This window comes from Eretmochelys imbricata, chromosome 24 (genome assembly GCF_965152235.1).
Source record: "Eretmochelys imbricata isolate rEreImb1 chromosome 24, rEreImb1.hap1, whole genome shotgun sequence".
NCBI classification, from domain to species: Eukaryota; Metazoa; Chordata; order Testudines; family Cheloniidae; genus Eretmochelys; species Eretmochelys imbricata.
The window spans coordinates 14908890-14936074 of NC_135595.1; the positions used below are offsets into that span (position 1 = coordinate 14908890).

The following is a 27185-nucleotide window of genomic DNA, read 5'->3' on the forward strand; positions in this document are numbered from 1 at the left end:
TCAAGCTGTGTGCAGTCTCTTTGTGTATGTTTGTTTCCATATCCCATTCTATGGGGGATTTTAGGGGTGGGGGGGCTGGATTTTATTTACACGCAAAATTGACTTACTGTATGTACAAACACCTGATGAGCCATATCCACTGTGATTGTCCCCTCCAAAGCTCAGCAGACCGAAGGGAGAGCTCGGGTGCTGTATGGAATGGGCACTAATCCCTCTGCCGAAGTTGTACTCTCCCCAAGAATACTCCGTGCCGGGAATCTGCCTCCATCGGACTTTTCCTTTGGCTTTCTGATCAGACGTGATCCCGCTGGACTCTGAGCTCTTGACTATGATCAGCACATGGTTCTCAAACTCCTTCACCCCATCAATGTGGTAGGACTGGCAGTAGTTCGTGATGGGTGGGACGTTGATGAGGAACGGGTCATATGTGGATTTCCCCTTTTTAGCACCAGTGAAGAAGAGAAGAACCTGGATGCTGGCGCTAGCAGAGATGTAAAGTGGGTGAGAGTCTCGGACTTGAAATTCAACAACCTGCCCAGCCAATATGTTGCGGGAAGCTCGTGTGGGCCCTGACTGATAGTCAATGCGAGTGTTTTGGGAGGCGACGATGTATGCGATGTCAAACTTGGCTTGGAGGGACAGAGGAGGGATGATGTATGTGCTGCCCCAGCTGGAGACGGGCAGGAGTTGCTCGACAGCTTGATCACAGTAGGTGTTTTGGACAACACAGCTGTGCCCAGTCAAGACGGCCACATGTTCCCGAGACTCAATTTTGGTGCCAGATAAATCAGCAAAGCTTTGCAGTTGCAAGGCTTGGTAGGGAGCAAGGGCAACCGTGAGTTTGCTCCCAGCAGCATAGATCCAGCCTTTGAACGTTACAGCGACTTTTACATGAATATCAACTGTAGTGGGAGCCTGCCCTGCTATGACAGCAAACTCTTTATAACTTCCTAAATGTGTACCAGGTGGAGTTACAATGTAATATATGGTACCCAGCTTCTCAATGGGGTACACTACAGTGGTAGCAATGGAACTGGGCTTTGAGTTAATAGACAGGATAGAGATGTCTTTATCAGCCTGAATGAGGATGGTGCTATCAAATGTTTGGCTCCCAAACATCTCTACAGAGGCTGGGATCTGCACGGTCACCGTCTGTCCTTCTCCAACAGGTGTCACTCTCCGGAACGTATCCTTGTTCACCGTCACAGTAACCGTAGTGGAGGCATAGTAACCAGTGATAAACAGCTTGCAATCTGCTCTGACACTTTCGACATGGTTTTGCATAAAGACCGTAATGAATTCTTTCCCACGGAAATTTGCTCTGCAAAGACCTGAAAGAAACAGATTGTGGGTTAAGAAAGAGAGTCAGAAACCCCACACCAGTTCACAGCTGGGAATAGAGCTCAAGTGTCCCAATGCCAGATTCACTGCTCTAAGCAAGAATTACTAGTCACCTACCCAAGGTGGGAATAGAATGCTGGAGTCCTGACTTCTAGGCCCTCTTAGTTCAGCCCTAAACCCCACTTTCCTTCCAGACTTAAAAATAGAAACAAGGAGTCCTGACTCCCAGACCCAGCTGCTCTAACTATTAGACTGTCACTCTCCTCCCGGAGAAGGGAGAACATGCAAAAGAAGACCTATCTTGAAGAAGACCAAATAAGTGGAGAATGACTTAATAAGAGAAAAAAATATGAAGAAGAAGGTTAAATGTGAAAAAGACCAGACATGAAGAAAGGAAATCAACCATTGCAGAGAACCCTGAACATGAAAAACAAGGACAACTGAATATGAACACAAAGAAGAAGACTACACACAAAGAAGTGCCACCAAACACAGGGACAAGGAAGACCAAATGTGAGGAAGACAAAAACAAAGGAGATGAGAACTGTCATAAACATAAAGGGAAGAGTAATCACCTTTAAAATCCCTCCTGGCCAGAGGAAAACCCCTTTCACCTGTAAAGGGTTAAGAAGCTAGGATAACCTCACTGGCACCTGACCCAAAATGACCAATGAGGAGACAAGATACTTTCAAAGCTGGAGGGGGGAGAAACAAAGGCTCTGTCTGTCTGTGTGATGCTTTTGCCGGGAACAGAACAGGAATGGAGTCTTAGAACTTAGTAAGTAATCTAGGTAGATATGCGTTAGATTCTGTTTTGTTTAAATGGCTGATAAAATAGCTGTGCTGAATTGAACGGATATTCCTGTTTTTTGTGTCTTTTTGTAACTTAAGGTTTTGCCTAGAGGGATTCTCTATGTTTTGAATCTAATTACCCTGTAAGGTATTTACCATCCTGATTTTACAGAGGTGATTCTTTTACTTTTTCTTCAATTAAAATTCTTCTTTTAAGAACCTGATTGCTTTTTCATTGTTCTTAAGATCCAAGGGTTTGGGTCTGTGTTCACCTATGCAAATTGGTGAGGATTTTTATCACGCCTTCCCCAGGAAAGGGGGTGTAGGGTTTGGGGAGGATTTTGGGGGGAAAGATGTTTCCAAGTGGGCTCTTTCCTGATTATATATCTGTTAGACGCTTGGTGGTGGCAGCAATAAAGTCCAAGGGAAAAAGGAAAATAGTTTGTACCTTGGGGAAGTTTTAACCTAAGCTGGTAAAAATAAGCTTAGGTGGTTTTCATGCAGGTCCCCACATCTGTACCCTAGCGTTCAGAGTGGGGAAGGAACCTTGACAAGAACCAACATGAAGAAATTTGAAAATGATGGACAAGAATGACTGAGCACCAATGAGAGAAAAGACTGAACAAAAAGAAGGCAGAACAAGATGAAGAGTAAGCATAAAGAAATCCAAACATGAAGAAGATGGTGCATGAAGAGGACAGAACAAGAAGAATGAGCATGAAGAAATCCAAACTTAAAGAATAATGTTGAATGTGAAGAAGACAAAAGAAGAATGAGCATGAAGAAATGCAGATTTGTAGAAAAATATTCAGTACAAAGAACATGGGAGAAAAAGACTGAGCATGAAGAAGACAGAACAAGATGAAGAATGAGTATGAAAAAATCCAAACTTGAAGACGATTGAGCAAGAACAAAAAAGCATTAAGAATTCCAAACAAAGAAGCAAATCAAATTAAAAAGGAATGAATGAAGAAGACCAAACATAGAGATAACTGAGCACAAAGAAAGCTAAAAAAATAAGATGAAAAAAATCAAAGAAACAAACTGAAAAACGAACAGGTTGTTTACAGTTTCTATTTAAATTTTTCGAAGTCCAGAAAATTTCAAGGGGAAAAAAAATCCATCAGTTTCGCAAAAGTCATTTTAGAAAGGCCATTTTCAATGAGAATTCTTTCCATTTAAAAAACCTGAAACCAGCTTGACTATTAAACCTTCTGAAGACACCTGTGCAGCTTTGACCGCTGCTCAGGGGCAGCGTAGTAGAGTAGCTAAAGCTAGTCACTGGGCTTCATAAGACGTAGGTTCTGTTCCCAGGTCTGACCCTGGTTTGCTGTGTGACTGTAGGCAAAACACTTCCCCTTTCTGTGCCTTAATTTCTCCAACTGTAAAACAGGTATAATGACCTGCTTTGTAAAGCACTTCGAGATCTACTGATGATAAGGGCTGAGTAGGAAATGATATTCCTGACCCAGGAGAATTTTCAACATTTCTAAAAATTTTCCCATTCCAAATTGGGATGAAAAGTAGAAATACTGAAAAATTCTGCAAACTGAAACTCTGACTTTATTTCAGTTTGGATTAATTGAAATATTTTGATTCGATAATTTCAAAACATTTCGTTCCAATTTTTATCTCTTTTTTTACATAGTTTTAGAATAAATTAATTTACTTTTCAAAACGAAAGGTCATTTTGAAATGAAAGAAACAGATTTTTGTTGTTAAATTGTCGAAACAGGATGGGGGTGGCAGATGTGGGGCTAAAGGAGGGGTACAAAGCATTAGTTAATAGGCATTTTGAGGGGTCAGGGAGAATCTGTGAGCTCGGCACAGTCTGGTGGTACTTTATACAGATCTGAGCGCTTTGCTTTCAGTCGGGCTCTTTAGCAAGCAGTTCTGCAGGAGGGACCAAAACCTCATAAGTCATGATACACCTGTGAGAGCCAGCAGCATTGTCAGTGTCTCACACACACACCCTTTTGTCAAAAATGAAAAAAAAAATCAAAAACACACTATCATCTTAATTTAAAAAAAAAAACCTAAAGATTTTGGGGCTAATCACATCATTTTCGGGGCAGAGTTTGTTTCATGATTTTTTAACTTTGGGGATTGGAGTTACTGAAGATGTCACAGGTGCTCCTATCTGAAACTAGTACAGCTGATCAGAAAACAGGATTTCTGTTCCCCAGGAAATTCCGAACTTTTGAGTGGACTGGGAAAGTGGGGGGAATTAATTCCAATTAATTTCCTGTGAAATGGAAATTCTCAAGGAAGTCAATTTGGGATCATTTCGATTTGATAATGTGGAACTATGTCATTTCAATAAGGTAAAAATATTTCATTTTGACTTTATATTTTTGATTTATTTTGTTTTGACTTTCATATTATATTCATTGTTTCTCAGGCCAGAAGGGACCATTGTGATCACCTAGTTTGACCTCCGGCATAAGAGAGGCCATAGAACTTCCCCAGAATAATTCCTCTTTGAACTAGAGCAGACTTTTTAAAAAAATATCTGACCTTGTTTTAAAAATTGCCAGTGATGGAGACTCCACCATGGCCCTTCATAAGTTGTTCCAACAGTTAATTACATTCCCTGTTAAACATGTATTCCTGATTTACAATCTAAATGTGTCTAGCTTCAACTTCCAGTCATTAGATATTGTTAGACCTTTGCTAGATTGAAGAACTGATTATTAAATATTTCTTCCCCATGTACGTACCTATAGACTGTGATCAAGCCACTGCTTAAGCCACCAGGGGTTGGTCCTGCTTTGAGCAGGGGGTTGGACTAGATGACCTCCTGGGGTATCTTCCAACCCTAATCTTCTATGATTCTACCCATCTGTTTGTTAAACTAAATAACTTGAGCTCCATGAGTCTATCACTGCAAGACATGCTTTCCAATCCTTTAATCATTCTCATGGGTCTTCTCTGAACCCTCTCCAGTTGATCAACATCCTTCTTGAATTTTGGATTCTAGAACTGGACCTGGCAGCAGTCACACCAGAGCCAAATGCAGAGGTAATATAACCTCCCTACTCCTATTGGATAGTCTCCTGTTTATCTTAAAGTATGTGACTACGTGGATATAGTGAAGAGACTTGAATCAGATCACTCTGGAGTTGCTGGGACCAGCACCCTGTTCTGTTGCAGCCTAGTATGACATTCTGTCAGCTAGACCACACCATACGGAAGGCCCTGTTGCTCCACCGGCTCAATACTCCGGACTCCCTAACGAGTCAGCAAGGCTGCCAGATGGCCCATCCTGCCTGATTGGCTGAGGAAGCTAGCAGCGTCCCAGTTGCTCAGTGCACATGCCCATGGACTCTGCCTCGTTGTGCGTGTCTCTTTCCAAGCCCTGCTCCTGCTTTGCTTCTCCGTGACTCCAGCCCAGATCCTGCTCTGCACCCAGTCTTGATGCAGTCCTGTCTCAGCCTTGCTCCTGCCTTCCCTGGTAATCTGGTTCCGATTCTCAGTTCTTATTCCTGAGTCTGACTTTGTCTCAATCCTTGGCTCTGGCATGCAGACTCTGTCTCTGGTTCTGACCTTTGGTCCTGGTTCCTGGTTCTATGTCTTGACTCTTGGTTCTGGCTTTAGGATTCTGACCTCAGTTTTGAACTTCAGCCTTGGTTCTGACTCTCTCGACCGTTGGTTCTTGCACTCAGAGTCGGACCACTAGGCCTGACTGCCTATGATATGGTCTTCTGACACCACACCACCTGGCCTTCGTTCTATTGGCATATTGTCTGACCGCTAAGCGGCAGTAAAAGTGAATTACTAGATTGTAAATTCTTTGGCGCAGGGACTTGTTCTGTGTACAGTATAAGGGATATATAGGCCAGATATGCCTGGAATGATTAATAACTAATGATTCCTTCTGGCCCTCAACAATTAGAAAACCTCCTCACCTCTGTTATCCCAAAATAGGATCCATCTATGAAGACAGCAAGAAAATGGTTCACATCATGTGAGACACTTTGTCTAAGGACCCACAGATCAGCCAAGGTCAGGTTTTCCCCAACCCAACTATAGAAACTAAAATGGCTGAATTAGAATATTGTTAATTACTTAGGCAAGAATCTCTTATAATTTGCATAAGGATAAACCTCTTTCTCCCTCCCAAGCTAGCTAAAAAAACTCCAAGTTACTAAAGAAGAGTCAAGCCCTGCTTTCCTGTGCAAAGTGGCCCATTGCACATTGAGTGGATCAAGAAGAGATGGGTGGGGAAGCTGCAAGTTAAACAAACTAGAAATGTGGCTGTAAGGCTGAAGGTCCAGTTGGGTGAACTGTTACCCCAAGAAATCCAAGCCACGTGCTTTCACCCCAAATTATAACCTATACATTGTTTCCTTCTAAACCAAATATATTGTGAATAATCTGTTTTTCACCCTAAATTAGAATCTGCACATTTGTTTGCCTTGTGAGTCAGATCTGCATCCTGCTATATGTGGAACACGTCTCATGTTCTGTTGTAAGTCCTAATGCTCAGTATAATCAAAGACTGTATGGAGTGTGTTCTCCAAATTGAGAAGATTATAAGGATTTTCTTGGTTTCCATTGCAAATAATTGTTGCACTCTGGAAGTAATAGGAATTGTCTGGCACAAGGAAGGAGAAATGTTAAAAGACATAAACCAGGGTATAACTGTGGTATATTAAGAGAAATTGCTTGAAAGGAGAGGATCCCAACTGATCGAAGGGACAATTATGAAATACCATCATTGAAATTAATCAAACTTTAAAAGCCTCCAGTCAGAAAAGGATTGAAGACATTTGCTGTTCAGTATTGCCATCAATTGGATATCAATGGAAGCCAGAGAGAAAGAGAGCTGAAATGCAAGCACCCACATGGCACATGTCCAATAAGAATTAGAGGGTGGCTCTCTCCAGTGAGCCCTGAAACGTGGTTATATAAACTGAGGTCACCAGGTGCTCAGGAGAGTGAGTTGACTGAACCCAACACAAGAAGCTGCAGAATCCTAAGGGTGACGTATGCCCAGACCAGCCACATGGAAAGGACTCTCCCCCATCCCAGGTCTAAGAGGATAACAAGTAGCAGTGAGATTTCATTTCATAGATTGTATTTCCCCTCCTATTCTTTAGTATAAATAACCGTAGGTTATCTTACTGCATCTGCACTCTCTCATGAGACCTCAGTAACCGTATTTTAGATTAACTTCTTTATAAGTCCAAGCAAATTGCCCTACAAGAATTGCTTTAAGAAATTGCTTTTAATATTCTAAACTTGTCCCTTTTGCACCAATGTAGTCAAAGAGAAGTGACCACACTCTTCAAAGTGCCTTGGAGACAAGGGTGCCCTGGGCAGTGTGCTAAATGTGTTATGTACTAAAGAATTGAGAACTGCTGATCATAAGTAAATGCAATCAGAAATCTTGGTCATTTGCATTGTTCTTTCCTATAACTGCTGAGCCTCACCTCTAGTCTGTGATAATTGCTGGCAAGACGGCATCGTGTGTGTAGTACATACAGTTGGTTGTGTCTATGTTGGAGCAGTGGACAGACGATTACATCTTCATGTGGCTCTGGGTGTATTAATAAATTGGTGGTTGGTTAAGAATAAGCAAGCGATCAGGGAAATACTGTCCTGGATTTGAGAAATCCTGATTTGAGGAACACTGTTCAAGTTAAAAGTTGACCCGAAAAGAACCCAGCATTAAACTAGTAAACTAATGCTCCCTAAACCAGTGTTTTTCAAACTGTGGGTCGTGACCCAGTGCTGGGTCGCGGCATGTAAGGCGCTGGGTTGCCTTGCTCTGGTCAGCACCTCCAACCAGGACGTTAAAAGTCCCGTCGGCGGTGCTGTCCAGTGAAGGCAGGCGAGTGCCTACCTGTTCCGACACCGCGCTGCACCCCAGAAGCAGCCAGCAGCGGGTCCGGCTTCTAGGCAGGGGGCCCATGGGGCGCTGCCCCTGCCTTGAGCACCAGCTCCACACTCCCATTGCATGCCTCTGCCTAGGAGCCAGACCTGCTGTTGGCTGCTTCCAGGGCACAGCATGGTCCGTGGTGCACCCTGGCTGCGCCGCTCACCGGGAGCTGCTGGAGGTAAGTCCAGGCCTCAACCCTGCGCCCCAATCCCCTGCCCCAGCCCTGAGCCCCCCGCAAAATTTGGAGCCCCTCCTGTACCCCAAACCCCTCATCCACAGTCTAGAGCCCTGACCCCCTCCTGCACCGCAACCCCCTGCCCCAGCCCAGAGCCCTTTCTCATACTCTGAACCCCTCATTCCCAGCCCCACCCTACAGCCCTCACCCCAACCCTCTGCCCCAGCCCAGAGCCCCTCCCACATCCCAAACCCCTCATCCCCAGCTCCGTTGGGTCGCAGGCATCAACAATTTTCTTCAACTGCGGCCCCAGAAAAAAAGTGTGAAAAACACGGCCCTAGACTCAATCCAAAGGGTCTGTCCTATTGGAGTCCGTCATAGATTGGCAACCCTCGTTTGTTCAGTATCAGCTTTCAAATCTAACTGGCACCCTGGCGAATTCATCAGTTGGCCCCTTTTCACACCTACAATGGCTGGGGCTCTACCCACCCCTCTTGTATTATCAATATTTATTATTTTGCTACTGATGTAAGACCCGCAGACATATCTCCACTGCCACAATGATCAACATCCCCCACAACACACCTGTCCAGATCCATGGATCTACACACGCCTGTCTCAACATGTGGGGTACCCCATCCAGTGCACTAAATGCCCCAGTAACAACTAGGTGGGTGAAACCAGACAATCACTACACTCTTGAATGAACTTGCACTAGAAAATGGTAAAAGACAAAAACAACCTTACCTGTGGGTGAACCCCTTTCACAAAGCAATCACTCTATATGTGACCCATCTGTCCTCATCCTGAAAGGAAACCTGCACAATGCATTCAAAAGACATGCCTGCGAGCTTAAATTCATAACTCTGCTAGACACTAAAAATCATGGCCTGAACAGAGACACTGGATTCCAACAATCTGTAACCCAGTAACCCAGTGGTTCTCAAACTTTTGTACTGGTGACCCCTCTCACACAGCAAGCCTCTGAGTGTGACACCCCCCCCCCTTATAAATTAAAAACACTTTTTAAAAAAAATTTAACACCATTATAAATGCTGGGGGCAAAGCGGGATTTGGGCTGGAGGCTGACAGCTTGCAACCCCCTCAAGTAATAACCTCAGGACCCCCTGAGGGGTCCCGATCCCCAGTTTGAGAACCCCTGCACTAACCCCCTCTTCTTGTCCTATGTCTGCAGAGGTGTTAATGGGCCACTCTACCTTGAATGCTCTCTTCAATACATGCTAACTACTCATGCTGATAATTGCCCACCTTAATCAATTAGTCTCGTTAGAGCTGGTATGGCAACCCACATTTTTTCATGTTCTCTGTATATACAGGTTTCAGAGTAACAGCCGTGTTAGTCTGTATTCGCAAAAAGAAAAGGAGTCCTTGTGGCACCTTAGAGACTAACCAATTTATTTGAGCATGAGCTTTCGTGAGCTACAGCTCACTTCATCAGATACATACCGTGGAAACTGCAGCAGACTTTATATATACACAGAGAATATGAAACAATACCTCCTCCCACCCCACTGTCCTGCTGGTAATAGCTTATCTAAAGAAAAGGAGTACTTGTGGCACCTTAGAGACTAACGAATTTATTTGAGCATGAGCTTTCGTGAGCTACAGCTCACTTCATCTGATGAAGTGAGCTGTAGCTCACGAAAGCTCATGCTCAAATAAATTCGTTAGTCTCTAAGGTGCCACAAGTACTCCTTTTCTTTCTGCGAATACAGACTAACACGGCTGTTACTCTGAAGCTTATCTAAAGTAATCGTCAGGTTAGGCCATTTCCAGCACAAATCCAGGTTTTCTCACCCTCCACCCCCCCACACAAATTCACTCTCCTGCTGGTGATAGCCCATCCAAAGTGACAACTCTTTACACAATGTGCATGATAATGAAGTTAGGCCATTTCCTGCACAAATCCAGGTTCTCTCACTCCCTCACCCCCCTCCAAAAACCCACCCCCATACACACACAGACTCACTCTCCTGCTGGTAATAGCTCGTCCAAACTGACCACTCTCCAAGTTTAAATCCAAGTTAAACCAGAACATCTGGGGGGGGGGGGGGGGAGGAAAAAACAAGAGGAAATAGGCTACCTTGCATAATGACTTAGCCACTCCCAGTCTCTATTTAAGCCTAAATTAATAGTATCCAATTTGCAAATGAATTCCAATTCAGCAGTTTCTCGCTGGAGTCTGGATTTGAAGTTTTTTTGTTTTAAGATAGCGACCTTCATGTCTGTGATTGCGTGACCAGAGAGATTGAAGTGTTCTCCGACTGGTTTATGAATGTTATAATTCTTGACATCTGATTTGTGTCCATTTATTCTTTTACGTAGAGACTGTCCAGTTTGACCAATGTACATGGCAGAGGGGCATTGCTGGCACATGATGGCATAAATCACATTGGTGGATGTGCAGGTGAACGAGCCTCTGATAGTGTGGCTGATGTTATTAGGCCGGACTGAAGGTAAAAAATCCATTACAATCTACATACCACACAGACTATGCTGACAGCTTGTGCCACACGCTCTCAAAGAAACTGTGGAATCACCTGATCAACATCCTCTACAGCAAACAGGGAAAGATTAAGAATGAGCTCTCAAAAATGGATACTCTCATAAAAAACCAACCTTCCACACAAACTTCCTCGTGGCTGGATTTTACTAAAACTAGACAAGCCATTTACAACGCACACTTTGCTTCTCTACAAAAGAAAAAGGACACTAAACTTTCTAAACTACTACATGCTACAAGGGGCCACAGCAATGGTTCCCTCAACCCACCTAGCAATATTGTTAACCTATCCAACTATACTCTCAGCCCAGCAGAAGCAGCTGTTCTATCTCGGGGCCTCTCCTTCTGCCCCTCCACCCCCATGAACATGATACAGTTCTGTGGTGACGTAGAATCCTATTTTCGACGTCTCCAACTCAAGGAATATTTCCAAAATACCTCTGAACAACATACTAATCCACAGAGGTCTCCCTACCAACACTACAGAAAGAAGGATTCTAGGTGGACTCCTCCTGAAGGTCGAAACAGCAGACTGGACTTCTACATAGAGTGCTTCTGCCGACGTGCACGGGCTGAAATAGTGGAAAAGCAGCATCACTTGCCCCATAACCTCAGCCATGCGGAACGCAATGCCATCCACAGCCTCAGAAACAACTCTGACATCATAATCAAAAAGGCTGACAAAGGAGGTGCTGTTGTCATCATGAATAGGTCGGAATATGAACAAGAGGCTGCTCGGCAGCTCTCCAACACGAGTTTCTACAAGCCATTACCCTATGATCCCACTGAGAGTTACCAAAAGCAACTACAGCATATGCTCAAGAAACTTCCTGAAAAAGCACAAGATCAAATCCGCACAGACACACCCCTGGAACCCCGACCTGGGATATTCTATCTACTACCCAAGATCCATAAACCTGGAACTCCTGGGCGCCCCATCATTTCAGGCATTGGCACCCTGACAGCAGGATTGTCTGGCTATGTAGACTCCCTCCTCAGGCCCTACGCTACCAGCACTCCCAGCTACCTTCGAGACACCACTGACTTCCTGAGGAAACTTCAATCCATCGGTGATCTTCCTGATAACACCATCCTGGCCACTATGGATGTAGAAGCCCTCTACACCAACATTCCACACAAAGATGGACTACAAGCCGTCAGGAACACTATCCCCGATAATGTCACGGCTAACCTGGTGGCTGAACTTTGTGACTTTGTCCTTACCCATAACTATTTCACATTTGGGGACAATGTATACCTTCAGATCAGCGGCACTGCTATGGGTACCCGCATGGCCCCACAGTATGCCAACATTTTTATGGCTGATTTAGAACAACGCTTCCTCAGCTCTCGTCCCCTAAAGCCCCTACTCTACTTGCGCTATATTGATGACATCTTCATCATCTGGACCCATGGAAAAGAAGCCCTTGAGGAATTCCACCATGATTTCAACAATTTCCATCCCACCATCAACCTCAGCCTGGTCCAGTCCACACAAGAGATCCACTTCCTGGACACTACAGTGCTAATAAACAATGGTCACATAAACACCACCCTATACCGGAAACCTACTGACCGCTATTCCTACCTGCATGCCTCCAGCTTTCACCCTGACCACACCACACGATCCATCGTCTACAGCCAAGCTCTGCGATAGAACCGCATTTGCTCCAACCCCTCAGACAGAGACAAACACCTACAAGATCTCTGTCAAGCTTTCTTACAACTACAATACCCACCTGCGGAAGTAAAGAAACAGATTGATAGAGCCAGAAGAGTTCCCAGAAGTTACCTACTACAGGACAGGCCTAACAAAGAAAATAACAGAACGCCACTAGCCGTCACCTTCAGCCCCCAACTAAAACCCCTCCAACGCATTATTAAGGATCTACAACCTATCCTAAAGGATGACCCAACACTCTCACAAATCTTGGGAGACAGGCCAGTCCTTGCCTACAGACAGCCCCGCAACCTGAAGCAAATACTCACCAACAACCACATACCACACAACAGAACCACTAACCCAGGAACTTATCCTTGCAACAAAGCCCGTTGCCAATTGTGCCCACATATCTATTCAGGGGACACCATCACAGGGCCTAATAACATCAGCCACACTATCAGAGGCTCGTTCACCTGCACATCCACCAATGTGATTTATGCCATCATGTGCCAGCAATGCCCCTCTGCCATTGGTCAAACATTGGTCAAACTGGACAGTCTCTACGTAAAAGAATAAATGAACACAAATCAGATGTCAAGAATTATAACATTCATAAACCAGTCGGAGAACACTTCAATCTCTCTGGTCACGCAATCACAGACATGAAGGTCGCTATCTTAAAACAAAAAAACTTCAAATCCAGACTCCAGCGAGAAACTGCTGAATTGGAATTCATTTGCAAATTGGATACTATTAATTTAGGCTTAAATAGAGACTGGGAGTGGCTAAGTCATTATGCAAGGTAGCCTATTTCCTCTTGTTTTTTCCTTCCCCCCCCCCCCCAAGATGTTCTGGTTTAACTTGGATTTAAACTTGGAGAGTGGTCAGTTTGGACGAGCTATTACCAGCAGGAGAGTGAGTCTGTGTGTGTATGGGGGTGGGTTTTTGGAGGGGGGTGAGGGAGTGAGAGAACCTGGATTTGTGCAGGAAATGGCCTAACTTCATTATCATGCACATTGTGTAAAGAGTTGTCACTTTGGATGGGCTATCACCAGCAGGAGAGTGAATTTGTGTGGGGGGGTGGAGGGTGAGAAAACCTGGATTTGTGCTGGAAATGGCCTAACCTGACGATTACTTTAGATAAGCTATTACCAGCAGGACAGTGGGGTGGGAGGAGGTATTATTTCATATTCTCTGTGTATATATAAAGTCTGCTGCAGTTTCCACGGTATGTATCTGATGAAGCGAGCTGTAGCTCACGAAAGCTCATGCTCAAATAAATTGGTTAGTCTCTAAGGTGCCACAAGGACTCCTTTTCTTTCTGTATATACATATCTTCCTACTGTATTTTCCACTGTATGCATCTGATGAAGTGGGCTTTAGCTCACGAAAGCTTATGCTCAAATAAATTAGTAAGTCTCTAAGGTGCCACAAGTATTCCTCGTTCTTTATGCTAAACAATCTGTTCCACCTTGCATTTAGCTGTGAGGCTGGGAGTACCTTTCCTCGACCTGAAGAAGAGCTCTGTGTGGCTCAAAAGCTTGTCTCTCCCACCAGCAGAAGTTGGTCCAATAAAAGATATTACCTCCCCCACCTTATCTTGCTAATGTCCTGGGACCAACAAGGCTACAACAGTACTGCCTTACATCTATTCAGTTATCGGTTAACCCCATCTCCCAGTGATGTCAACCTGCCAAATGGCTGAGTGCTCAAAGCCCAAACCCAGAGGCTCCTTGAGTTCAATAGGAATGTGTCCAAATCAGACCCTTGAGTGGTTCAAGAGACAGGAGATGGTTAGGCTACTGGTTTGCTGAAAGCACAGTCTATCATTAGGCTGGGAAGGGTTATACTTTTATTGGAAATGTCCTTGTCACCATACACGTAACACGGACAAAAGCAATCATTCCTGCGTGACTAATTAAAATGCTGCTTGAGAACTTTACTAGAGTTTGAGTGCAGGGTATTTACTTTGTAGGTTTTGACGTGTGATGTAGACAATTTGAGTTTTAACCATTATAAAGCTTTCACTCTTTGAATCTGAACCTCTTCTGTCATTAATAATTAGTGTCTGAGCCCCCCCACCCAATGTTAGACATCCCCCATGATTTCCGCAACTGTGAAAATAAAAGACAAAACATGCTTAAAAATAAATATTAATATTGTCATCAAAATGATAGCAAAGCAAACACGAATTCTGCCAGGCCTCCCTACCATGCTGACCACAACTCTTTCCTTTTCCTCCCCTGTCTGTCTGTCTGTTCCCCTCTGTTCTCTTATACTCAGACTGTAGCTCATTGGGGTAGGGACCATCTCTTTGTCCTGTTGTTTGTACAACATCTGGTGCAGGTGAGTCGTGGACTATGACTGGGGCACCTAGGTGCTACCATAACACCTCATAAATAGCAATAATAATTTATCCGGGGTTGGGACAAAGTTTTCAAATCTGCCTGCCTAAAGTTAGACCCCTAAATAGAACTGATCCAAACTTGGAAATTTCATTCCATGGGTAATTCTGAGATTTCAAGATTTCTGTTTGTCCCAAATCAGAAAGAAACATTGATTTTTAACTGAAAATTAAATTTTATCTTGAGCCAACTGAAACATTTTCATAAAACTGAAATGTTTCATTTTGATTTTGAATGCTTTTATTTTGTGAAAAAGTAGAATGGACAATAAAATACATTTCGCAGTGAAAAGCTGTTTTAAAATGAAAAATGAGAAACATTTCATTCTGAAAATATACAACTGTTCCATTTTGACATCATCAAAATCATAGAGTCATAGAGTTTAAGGCCAGAAGGGAGCACTAGATTACCTAGCTGGCCTCCTGAACATCACAGGCCACCAAAACCATTAAGAAGCCTCACACCGAACCCAACAACCAAAATGAGACTAAAGAATTGCAACCCACAGGAGAATAAACTATTATCTGCCACAGGCAGAGAAGAGGAGGGACTGAGGCCCACCAGGCCCGAGGCCCCTGCAGTGGCAGGGAAATGATTAAATTAAATATACGCAGGTAATCACGGCAAGTGACCTGTGCACCCATGTTGCAGAGGAAGGTGAAACCCCTCCAAATGTCCCTGCCAATCTGATGTGGGGGAAAATGCCCTCCCACAGTGCCTATGGGCTATGGCCATGGGCGGTGGGTGAACCACGGGCTTGGGGAGGCTAGCCCCTGGCCCAGCCTACACCTTCCACCTGAGTCCCCGCCCCTGCCAAAGACCAGAGGCTTGATTTTCCCTGCGGCCGCCAGGCCTGCCCCCCAGCCCCGGGCTTCCCAAGCACCTCCAGCTTGGGCGCACCAGGTGGTGCATGGCCCCCCACCCCAGTCCCGGAGCACCAGGTGGGCAGGTGGGCGGCCCCTCTCGACCCCTCCAGCCCTGGATTGCTGGGTGGTGTAGCCCCAGCTCCGAGGGCCCCCCCCTGGCGCTGGCCAGACCCAGCCACCCCAAGTCCCAGCTGCCTTAGCTCCAGCCCGAGCCCAGCAGGCTTCCCGGAAGAGGAGCAGCCTGCCTGAGCTGGGGCCAACTAGCGGCAAGCAGGAAAGGGGACCTCAGGACGGTGCAGGGGCAGAGCCATGCGGGGCTGTTTGGGGTGGCACAGCCTTCCCCAGCCTATTATATGTGCCACCCATGCCTATCGCAATCAGTTAGACCTTGAGCATGTGAGCAAGAACCAGCCAGCCAAGCACCTGAGAGAGAGAATGCTCAGTGCCACCTCAGAGCCCTGGCCCACCCTGGCCAATGTCCCATCTCCAGTTGTGGCCATCCCGGATGCTTCAGAGGAACAAAATAAAAAACCTTCCCAGAATACATAGGAGCAGGAGCTGGGGGTGTGGAGGGATTCCCTTCCCCACCACTGATGGCAGCCAGCTGAAACCCTGAACATGAGCTTTAGGAACGTAAAACAAATGAATACTGAGCTCCCGGGCTGCTGAGCCCCTGTCCCCCAGCATCACGAACAGCCCTGTTGTACAATCCAGTCGTAAATCTCTCCAGCTCGCTCTGAAAACTAATTAACTTGCTGCTTCGTTTCAATTTTTTCTGAAACAATTATATTGAAATTGACACATTTCTGCAGAAAATTCCACAAAGCTCCATTTTCTGACAGAAAACATTCAGTGGGGAAATTACTGAGTAGCTCTATTCTTAGTTCCATATTTAGGCACCTAGGATGGAACATTCAACAGTGTCTAAGTGATTAAGGAGCACCAGTCCCCCCAGTGTAACAAGCATAAGTATCCCACCCCTAGGTGCCTAACTTAAGACACCCAGGGTTGAAAACTTTGCCCTGGTATTTTGATCCTTACTCACCGCACAGAAGCACCAGCCAGGCCCAGAGCAGCAGCGTCCCCTTCATTGCCATTGCTGGAAAACAAGGGGAAATGTGTCAGATTAATGCAGAAAGAAGAAGGCAGGGCCATCAGCCTCTGAGGACACTAGGGGGGGATAAGGTGCCAAATTTACCCCCCTCCTTCACCTGAGAAATGGGGACAGAATGGTCTACCTGAGAGGCAGGTAAATATTCTCTCTACGGGGAACGTGAGGCACAGAGAGTTGAATGACATGAACAAAGTTGCAGAGTTAGTGATACAGCTGGGGATAGAACCCAGGACTCCTGACTCCCTGTGTCCTCTAGCTGTCACCACTAGACCCCAGTCCCCTCTCATAGCTGGGGATAGGCCCCAGAAATCCACACTCCCAATTGCCCTCCCCCTGCCTACTCTCACTACCAGACCCCACTCCCCTCCCAAAGCTGGGGATAGAACCTAAGAGTCCTCACTCCTAGCCATTCCTGCTCTAAACCCCATACCCCTCCTGATTAAATTCAAGTGAAGAATTTGAAACAAAGAAACATTAGATGTATTGTGTCCAAAATCCAGCTCTCACACAAAGCAGAGGACCACATACGGCAGGTCACTATCCATTTATCTATCTGGCGACACGCATCATGGAATAGAATATCACGGTTGGAAGGGACCTTAGGAGATCATCTAGTCCAACCTCCTGCTCAAAGCAGGACCAATCCCCAATTTTTGCCCCAGATCCCTAAATGGCCCCCTCAAGGATTGAACTCACAGCCCTGGGTTTAGCAGGCCAATGCTCAAACCACTGAGCTATCCCTCCCCCCTGAGAGAAACAAGTTGGGTGAGGTAATATCTTTTATTAGACCAACTTCTCTGGGTGAAAGAGTCAAGCTTCCCAGCTACACAGACCTGAAGAAAGGCTCTGTGTAGGGCTTGTCCCTTCCACCAGAGGACGTTGGTCCAATAAAAGACCCACCTTTTCTCTCTAATATCCTGGGAGAACATGCTTACAACAACCCTGTAAACAATGTCATCTCTCATCTATCTATCTATCCCCATACCAATTGTCTATCTATCCATCCCTATTTGCACCCCTCTATCTAACTAGCTAGCTATCCCACCCCATCTATCTAGCTACGGCATTTTTAACCTTCCTATCGCTCTGTGATCTAAGCAGCTTTGCCTCAATGGGAAAAGGACAAGACTGTGCTCACCTGCCCCATGCACCTGGCTAGCCTAGTGCCTGAGTGCACAGATGCTATATAGCAGGGAACGCCTTGGGGAAGCAGCCAATGTTCCAGTGACACCCATGGGTGGGGTAGGGGCAAGCAGTAAAATGCCAGATTTAATCACAGCTTCCTGAATGATAAACTTGTTCACACATTATACACGCCTATAATGCTGATCTATATTTACTTATCTACCCCCATACACACCCATCTCTTTAAACTGGAAAGAATCACAGCTACCCCGCTGTGTGCCATAGGCTCTTCACTGCTACATCTAATGGTGATTCTCCAACATGAGTTAAGGTATTAGTACTGTGACCAAAGGAAGTAAATAGTGCAGCCTTCCGAAGACTTCAAGGAGGCACCTGCATCCTTGGATGTGTTGTTCAACCCTGTTGAATGCATGTGATCTTGTGCTACAAATTCCAGCCATTGGATCATGTTAGACCTTTCTCTGCGAGATGGAAGAGGCCATTACTAAATATTTGCTCCCCTTGTAGATACTCATAGACTGTAATCAAGTCACCCCTTAACCCTGTCTTTGTTAGGCTAAATAGAGTGATCTCCTTGAGTCCGTCACTATAAGGCAAGGTTTCTAATCCTTTAACGGTTCTCGTGGCTCTTCTCTGAACTCTCTTCAATCAACATCCTTCTGGAATTGTGGGCCCCAGAACTGGACACAGGTATGCAGCAGCAGTCACAGCAGTGCCAAATATAGAGGTAAAATAACCTCCCTACTGCTACTCGAGATTGCCCTGTTTCTGCATCCCAGGATCACAATAGGTGATTTATTTTGTAATTCTTATTTCCTGTGACCTAAACCATGTGGTCCTTTCCTCAAGGGGAAGGTGGGCTGAGTGAGAACTAGATCTATCGCTCTATCTCCATATATCCCATCTATCTAGCTATAGAATCATAGAAGATTAGGGTTGGAAGGGACCTCAGGAGGTCATCTAGTCCAACCCTCTGCTCAAAGCAGGACCAACACCAACTAAATCATCCCAGCCAGGGCTTTGTCAAGCTGGGCCTTGAAAGCCTCTATGGACAGAGATTCCACCACCTCCCTAGGTAACCCGTTCCAGTGCTTCACCACCCTCCTAGTGAAAGAGTGTTTCCTAATATTCAGCCTAGACCTCCCCCACTTCAACTTGAGACCATTGCTCCTCGTTCTGTCATCTGCCACCACCGAGAACAGCCAAGCGCAATCCTCTTTGGAACCCCCCTTCAGGAAGTTGAAGGCTGCTATCAAATCCCCCCTCACTCTTCTCTTCTGCAGACTAAACAAGCCCAGTTCCGTCAGCCTCTCCTCATAAGTCATGTGCCCCAGCCCCCTGATCATTTTCGTTGCCCTCTGCTGGACTCTCTCCAATTTGTCCACATCCTTTCTGTAGTGGGGGGCCCAAAACTGGATGCAATACTCCAGATGTGGCCTATCTATCTATCTATGTATTGTGCCCATTTCCAAAGAGTTTATTCTGCATAATTATTCAATTTTCCTGTTAATGGAGTTGCTCCTGATTTACACAGGGGTGAGCAAGAGGGGACTCATCCCCAGGGACCCCAGTGGAGTTACTCCTGATTTGCACCCAGGCCTGATCAGAACCAAACCCATTTTCTGACTTTTTATAAGGGTTATATGGCATTTCTTTTCAAAGCAGAACAAGAGTATATTTGTGTACTGATGCTGTGTCTACAGAGCCTGTGAGCCAACCCAGCCCCTGAGGCAGTAAAAGCCCACAATTGCCAAGCAAACTGAAGTGATTGCTAATTGGAGCCATAAGCAAATTGTGGCGTGGCCATCTCTTCACATGCAAAGGCTGTAAGTGATGGAGCATCTCATCTGGGAAGGCCTTCCAGTAGCTTTCTGCCTGCTAACTGGGCAAACAAGAAGGGAATGTTAACAAGGCAGCTGGGCTGGGGTTACTAGCTAACAGGGGAATGTGTCAGCTGAGAGCTTCTGCTAGTGATGACTCATGTACACTGCTGGGGCAAAGGTGTCAGCACTGGCTATGAGGGGAACGTGCTCCCTACTGAGCCCCCTGCCTTGTTCCCTGCAGCACAGCGTCCCCTAGTCCCAAGATGGGGCATTAGAATCAGCACGGATTACGAGGGGAATGCACCCCCGTCTAAGCCACCCTCTCACTTCCTACAGCACAGCACCCCTTGGTGCCACTCTGGGGCATTGGGGTGAACACCTACTCTGTCGGGAGAGCATCCCTCCCGTGATCCCTGCAGCTCAGTGCACCCTAAAGCCACGCTGTGATCAGTCAGATAGAAGACAATCACATTTGTGTCCACTTCACCACTTCTGACCCCAGCTGATTGCTCTTGGAGGTTTATGATCCCTTCCACTAACCAGTGTGGTGCCGGCAGACCAGGTACTTACTCAGGCCAAGGACCCCATGCCTCACTTGACCACCCAGGGCAAGTCTACACTTAAAACATTGCTCTGATGCAGCTGCCCCGCCGTAGCACTTCAATGAAAACGGAAGCATAGAGCTCTCCCGGAGCTGCAGTTAGGCGGTAGCTCTGTTGGCGAGAGAAGCTCTCTCGCTGACATAGCGCTGTCTACACAGGGGGAGGTGATTAGGTCACTATAACTGTGGCCCGGCAGCTTACGTCAACCTAACCATGTAAGTGTCTACACCAAAATTTCGCTCCAACCGATGTAACTCACCCACTATGCCAACTTAATAACTCCACCTCCATGAGAGGCATAGAGTTCAGGTCGACATAGTTGGGTCAATGCAGTGTCAGTGTAGACACTGTGTTACTTACATCGACTTTAGTGGCCTCCAGGAGATGTCCCACAATGCCCCACCTTGACCACTCTGGTCATGGTTTTGAACTTTGCTGCCCAACGGCCAGGTACACAGGTACATGCCCCTCCCCTTTAAAGCCCTGTGAATTTTTGAGATTCATTTCCTGGCTGCCCAACTTGGACAGTGCACATAGTAACTCTTGAGCAGACCAAGTAACTGCCCAGCTAACCATGCCAGCTCCATGCTGCAGACATGCTCCTGCCTGGCCTACTCCAGAAGGGTTGAATCTCCGCGGTCTGTGGGGAGAAGAGGCGGTGCAGACACAGCTCTGATCCAGCTGTAGAACCCTCGAAATCTATGGGCTGATCACTCGGGGCACGGAGGAGAAGGGCTCCGACAGGGACCAGCAGCAGTGCCATGTGAAAGCCAAGGAGCTGTGGCAGGCATACCAGAAGGCAAGGGAGGCTAACAAACACTCTGGTGTGGAGCCTCAGACCTGACACTTTTACAAAGAGCTCCATGCCATCGTCGGCAGATACCCACCACCACCCTCAAGACCCCTTGTCAAGGTTCCTTCCCCACTCTGAACTCTAGGGTACAGATGTGGGGACCTGCATGAAAAACCCCCTAAGCTTATTTTTACAAGCTTAGGTAAAACTTCCCCAAGGTACAAACTATTTTTCCTTTTGTCCCTGGACTTTATTGCTGCCACCACCAAGCGTCTAATAAATATAACCGGGAAAGAGCTCACTTGGAAATGTCTTTCCTCCCAAAATTCCCCCAAGCCCTACACCCCCTTTCTTGGGGAAGGCTTGATAAAAATCCTCACCAATTTGCATAGGTGAACACAGACCCAAACCCTTGGATCTTAAGAACAATGAAAAAGCAATCAGGTTCTTAAAAGAAGAATTTTAATTGAAGAAAAAGTAAAAGATCACCTCTGTAAAATCAGGATGGTAAATACCTTACAGGGTAATCAGATTCAGAACATAGAGAATCCCTCTAGGCAAAACCTTAAGTTACAAAAAGACACAAAAACAGGAGTATACATTCCATTCAGCACAGCTTATTTTATCAGACATTTAAACAAAACAGAATCTAACGGATATCTAACCAGATTGCCCTTTACAGGAGTTCTAACGTGCATTCCTGCTCTGGTCTGGGCAAAAACAACACACAGACCGAGAGAACCCTTTGTTTCCTCCCCCCTCCAGCTTTGAAAGTATCTTGTCTCCTCATTGATCATTTTGGTCAGGTGCCAGCGAGGTTATCTTTAGCTTCTTCACCCTTTCCAGGTGAAAGGATTTTTTCCTCTGGCCAGGAGGGATTTAAAGGTGGTTAGCCTTCCCTTTATATTTATGACACCCCTGTAGATACTTCGGGGGAGCATGAGTCACAGGCTCCTCTTGTGAACAGCGAGGGGAAGGAGAAGGAGAAAGTGGAACAGAAGGAAGAGTTTGGGGGACAGGCAACTGGGGTGCCCAGCGTTGCTGGAAGGCCAGGACCTGGTTTTGCCTCCTGTTCAGTCTAGCCAGTGCCTACAGTCCTGCACAGGCAAGCCTGACGCGGGCGGGGCAGCTCGTCTGGTAAGTATGAAGTTTGTTTTGAAAATGCAGGGATGGAAACCCCAAAGTAGTAGGACACATCTGTTGATTTACTCTTTTTTACTTGTGCTAGGAGATGTAGTGAAACAACCAATGGAGGTAGAGTTGCTATCTGCTTCTTCTTCCTCTGTACAGTTAGGCAGAGGGGGCCTCGTGGAACAGTTTGTTTATGTGCACCAAGATATCTCGTGAATCCTTCATAGAGAACTTGAGGAAACTTTCCTGGAGGTAGTCCGTAATCCTCTGCCGAAGAGTTCTGGGCAGGACTGCCTTATTTCTTCCACTGCAGTAGGACACTTTGCCACACCACTCAGCAATTATTTCAGCAGGCCCCATTGCAGCACACAGGGAACCAGCATGTGGCCACGGTCTGCAGCTGGATGCTTGTAGGAGCTGTTCCCTTTCAGCCTCCATTACCCTCAGGAGTGAGATATCAGCTAAAGTCACCACCACTTGTGGAAAACAGGGCCAAGATTCAGTTAATTTACCCTCTGCTCATATATTCACGCCCGTGAGCTATTCCCGCCTTATTTCCCCAACTCATCCCCTCCCCACAGGGCTGTACTCACCATAGCTTCAGGTTCAACAGCCCTGTGCCCACCTCCCCCTGCAGCCATGGAGAACTGCATTCCAGGACCTCGCTGTACCCCACACACACATTCCATGTTGCGTCCAGGGCCGCTGCACTCCCACTCCCACTCTCCCTGTGGAAGGGTACAGGCAATCACAGATGCACATACACCAACTTGTGAAAGACACGGAAATGACTGCTCTTTCCCCTTCAGAAGTTCTTTTCCCTGTATTTATTACATTTTATTCAATTATAAATGTGTCCGTTTGCGTGGGTATGGAATAAAAGTCTATTTTTGGAAACTTAATTCAACTTTATTAGTTCACAGCATATGCTGGCTCGGTTGACATCATTCACAAATAATAACAATAGGGGCATTTGCAATGTTATATTGCTATAAACACAGCACTCGTTACAAGGTTCATACCTGGGTGACAAAGAGCAATGCCAGGTAGAACTCTCTACAGCAACACACATTACTGTGGCTCACTACTGAACTGGTCTTTCAAAGCCTCCGTTAGCCAGATCGCTCCGTGTTGAGCTCTTCTTATTGTCCTGGTATCTGAATGCTCAAAATCAGCAGACAGCCACTCCACTTCTGTCCTCCACCTGGTGGAACTTTTCCCCCTTTGCTTCACTTTGCTACAGTTTCGACCAATTTGCCTGGTACTGAATTTAGGCTTACTGGCCTGTAATTGCCAGGGTCACCTTTGAGCCTTTGTTAAAGATCAGCATTACATTAGCTAACCTCCTGTCATATGGTGCAGAGGTTGATTTAAGCAACAGGTTACATACCACAGTTACTGGTTCTGCAATTTCATAAATGAATTCCCTTAGAACTCTTGGGTGATAACATCTGGTCTTGGTAATTTATTACTGTTTAATTTATCAATTTGTTCCAAAACCTCCTCTAGTGACACCTCAATCTGGGACATTTTCTCAGATTTCTCACCTAAAACGAATGGATCAGGTGTGGGGATCTCCCCCATATCCTCTGCAATGAGACTGATGCAAAGAATTCATATAGTTTCTCTGCCTTGAATGCTCCTTTAGTACTTCAGTCATCCAATGGATCCACTGATTGTTTGGCAGACTTCCTGCTTCTGATGTACTTAACATTTGTTTGCTGTTAGTTTTTGAGTCATTTGTTAGCTGTTCTTCAAATTCTTTTTTGCCCTGTCTAATTATACTTTTACACTTAACTTGCCAGAGATTATATACCTTTTTTGCCTTTAACACGCTATTATTTATCCATGGTGGCATTTTTTGGTCCGCTTACTGGTTTTTTATTGGAGGTATACATTTACTTTGCGCCTCCATTATGGGGTTTTAAAATTTTTCCATGCAGCTTGCAGGCATTTCACTCTTGTGACTGTTCGTTTTAATTTCCATTTATCTAGCTTCCTCATTTTTGTGTAGTTCTTCTTTTTGAAGTTAAATTCTACTGTGGTGGGTTTCGTTGGTATTTTTCTCCCCACAAGGACGTTAAATTTAATTATATTACAGTTGCTATTACTGAGCAGTTCAGCTGTATTCACCACTTGGACCAGATCCTGTGTGCCACTGAAAACTAAATCAAGATTGCCTTTCCCCTTGTGGATTCCAGGCCTAGCTGCTCCAAGAAGCAGCCATTAAGAGTTAATTTGAGCATTGTGGCTTTTAACTTCCAGCTATTAGAGCTCATTCTGCCTTTGTCTGCTAGATCCAAAAGCCCTCTATTCTCCACATCCTACTTAGAATAGACCTGGGTGAAACTTTTCAGATAAAGCTTTTTTCAGTAAAAAAATCAGATTTGGCGACATTGCAATGTTTTAAAAACTCATGTGGTTTGGCTGAATTGTTCATGTTGGGAAAAAAAGAAAAAATACCCCCAACGTCTCAGCATTTTGTGTTCACAATTTCTAAATGAAATATTTTGATTTTTTGGGTTAAAAATGACTTTTCATTTCAAAATATCCTTAAAATGTAGATTTATTTTTAAAAAAATAAAAAATGTTCAACTCAAAATATTTTTTTTAATTTCTCATAATTTCCAGCAAAAATGAAAAATCATTATTTGCACTGCTCTAGTTTACAGCTGCTAGTCAAGACATTTCCTAAATTCATAGAGTCCAAGGCCAGAAGGACCATTGTGACAATGTAGTCTGACCTCCTCTGTAAAAGAGCCCAAAGATCGTCCCCAAAATAATTCCGAGAGCAGATCTGTTAGAAAAACAGCCAATCTTGATTTAAAAATTGCCAGTGACGGAAAATCCACCATGACCCTTGATAAATTGTTCCAATGGCTAATTACTCTCACTGTTAAAAATTTACGCCTTATTTCCAGTAATTTCCAAAATTGTCTAGCTTCAACTTCCTGGTATTGGATTGTGTTGGACCTTTCTCTGCTAGATCAAAGAGCCTATAATTTAATATTTGTTCCCCAGGTAGGTACTTATAGACTGGGATCAAGTCACCCTTTAATCTTCTTTTTGTTCTACTAAATAGACAGCTGCTGGAGTCTCTCATTATAAAAGCGTGTTTTCTATTCCTTTAATCATTCTCGTATCTCTCTTCTGAACCTTCTCCAATTTATCAACATCCTTCTTGAACTGTAGACACAAGAAATGGAGACAGTATTCCATCTGTGGTTCCATCAGTGCCAAATAAAGAGGTCAAATAATCTCTTAGCCTTCTCTTTGATGAAGATTGAGCTCCTTAAGTCTTGCTCTATTAGCCCTCTTCTTCAGATATCCTTGTAGCTCTTTGCTGAAGCCTCTCTAACTCTGCCCTCAATGATGTAGCCAGCTTGTTAACTCCTGCACATCTGTTATCTCCCCCCGCTGCCCCCCAAGGCCAATGTAGCAGAAACACAGACACAGCAGCTACCATGGGGAATATAACTCAGGACCATCCATTCGAGAAACACAGACTTCTCTAATTCTTGGGATAAAGCTTCATCCTTACTAACAAGTTTTAGTAGCAGGATGCATTATTTTAACTATTTGTATGGCGGTTGCACTCCATTGTGCTCGGCCCTGTACACGGAACAAAAAGTCTGTCTTGTTCTCTTCCACTGAGTCAGCAAATTACCTTAAGATAAAAAGAAGCAGGCTGTGATAATAAAATCACCGAACGAAGTTTGCAAAAATGAGTTTATTGCTTCACAATCATATCCGCAGGTTTATTAGTTTTTACTGACAATCAGAACAAAGTCGTTTTCTCATTTCATACCCTAGAGGACACAGAAAGTCACGAGGGCTACAGTTATGGCACTATGAGCAATTCCTAGCTAAGATGGCAGCAGGGTCCACTCCAGGGAGGGAAGATGCTTCAGCAGCCAGGATTTTGTTTAGACATCACTAGAAGACAAAAACAGGAGAGGAGTTAGTCAGCCACCTTCAGGACTGGGACAGTGTCTCAGTAAGATTCCTTTGCAATTGATTCATAGATTTTAAGGCCAGAAGGGACCATTAGACCATCTATTCAGCTCAGGCCAGGGAATTTCAACCACTCTTTCGTCCCCAGGGAGGTACCTATAGACTGTCATAGAAAGATCAGAGGAAAGGGCAGCATCTGCAGAGCCACTCACCACCCAGAGAAGTCTCTGGCCTTCCAGGCATCGATGACCTCAGCAATGTTTTCTACGACCTTCCCGCTGGGCAACTGCAGGTCATCGGAGACGTCGCCATTGAAGTTCCCGCAGGATGCGCACAGCTTGTTAGCCAGGCTCTCATCGACTCTCACCGTCACCTCCCCGCTGGGGCTGAACAGAACCGTCATCCCTGAGGCCTGGACCACGGCCACGCTGCCCTCAGACTCGTGCACAGACACAGCATCGGAGACGTTCGCTGGCAGCTGCACCAGGCGCCCATTCACCTGGAGCACACAGACATAGGTCAGAGGAGAACTGGGGAATTTGGAGGTGATTAAAATAGAAGGCCAGGAGCTGAGCAAGAGTCCATAGGCCACGTTATATGGCAACAGGGTCTAGAGTCTATAGGCCCCATTATAAGGCTACGGGATCTAGAGTCCATGGGCCCCAATACCAGGTAACAGGATCTAGAGTCTATGTGTCGCAATAAAAAGCAATGGAGTCTAGAATCTATGGGCCATATTAGAAGGCAATGGGGCCTGGGGTCTAGAGTCTATGGGCCACATTACAAAGCAAAATGGTCTAGTGACTATGTGCCTCATTATAAGGCAATGGGGACTAGAGTCTATGGTCCACAATAAAAGGCAATAGTCTTAGACTGAGAGGTGCAGAAAACACTGTGACTGACTGAGAAGCCAATCAATAAACAGTGCTCTGGGGAGCAAGTTTTTCCAATTCTGTCAATACCCAATGAAGG

General features: G+C 45.3%; 1 protein-coding gene across 1 annotated transcript in view; it reads right to left on the minus strand.

Moving 5' to 3' along the window:
- LOC144279949 (IgGFc-binding protein-like) overlaps positions 1 to 27185 on the minus strand; it is a 141026-nt gene that overhangs the window by 62360 nt on the left and 51481 nt on the right. The window contains exons 20-24 of the mRNA XM_077841654.1: positions 26426 to 26712; positions 22853 to 22987; positions 16696 to 16749; positions 6042 to 6067; positions 108 to 1331 (exon numbers count right to left, since the gene is read on the minus strand). Coding sequence (XP_077697780.1) covers positions 108 to 1331; positions 6042 to 6067; positions 16696 to 16749; positions 22853 to 22987; positions 26426 to 26712 — 1726 coding nt within the window. The remainder of the gene's footprint in view (positions 1 to 107; positions 1332 to 6041; positions 6068 to 16695; positions 16750 to 22852; positions 22988 to 26425; positions 26713 to 27185) is intronic.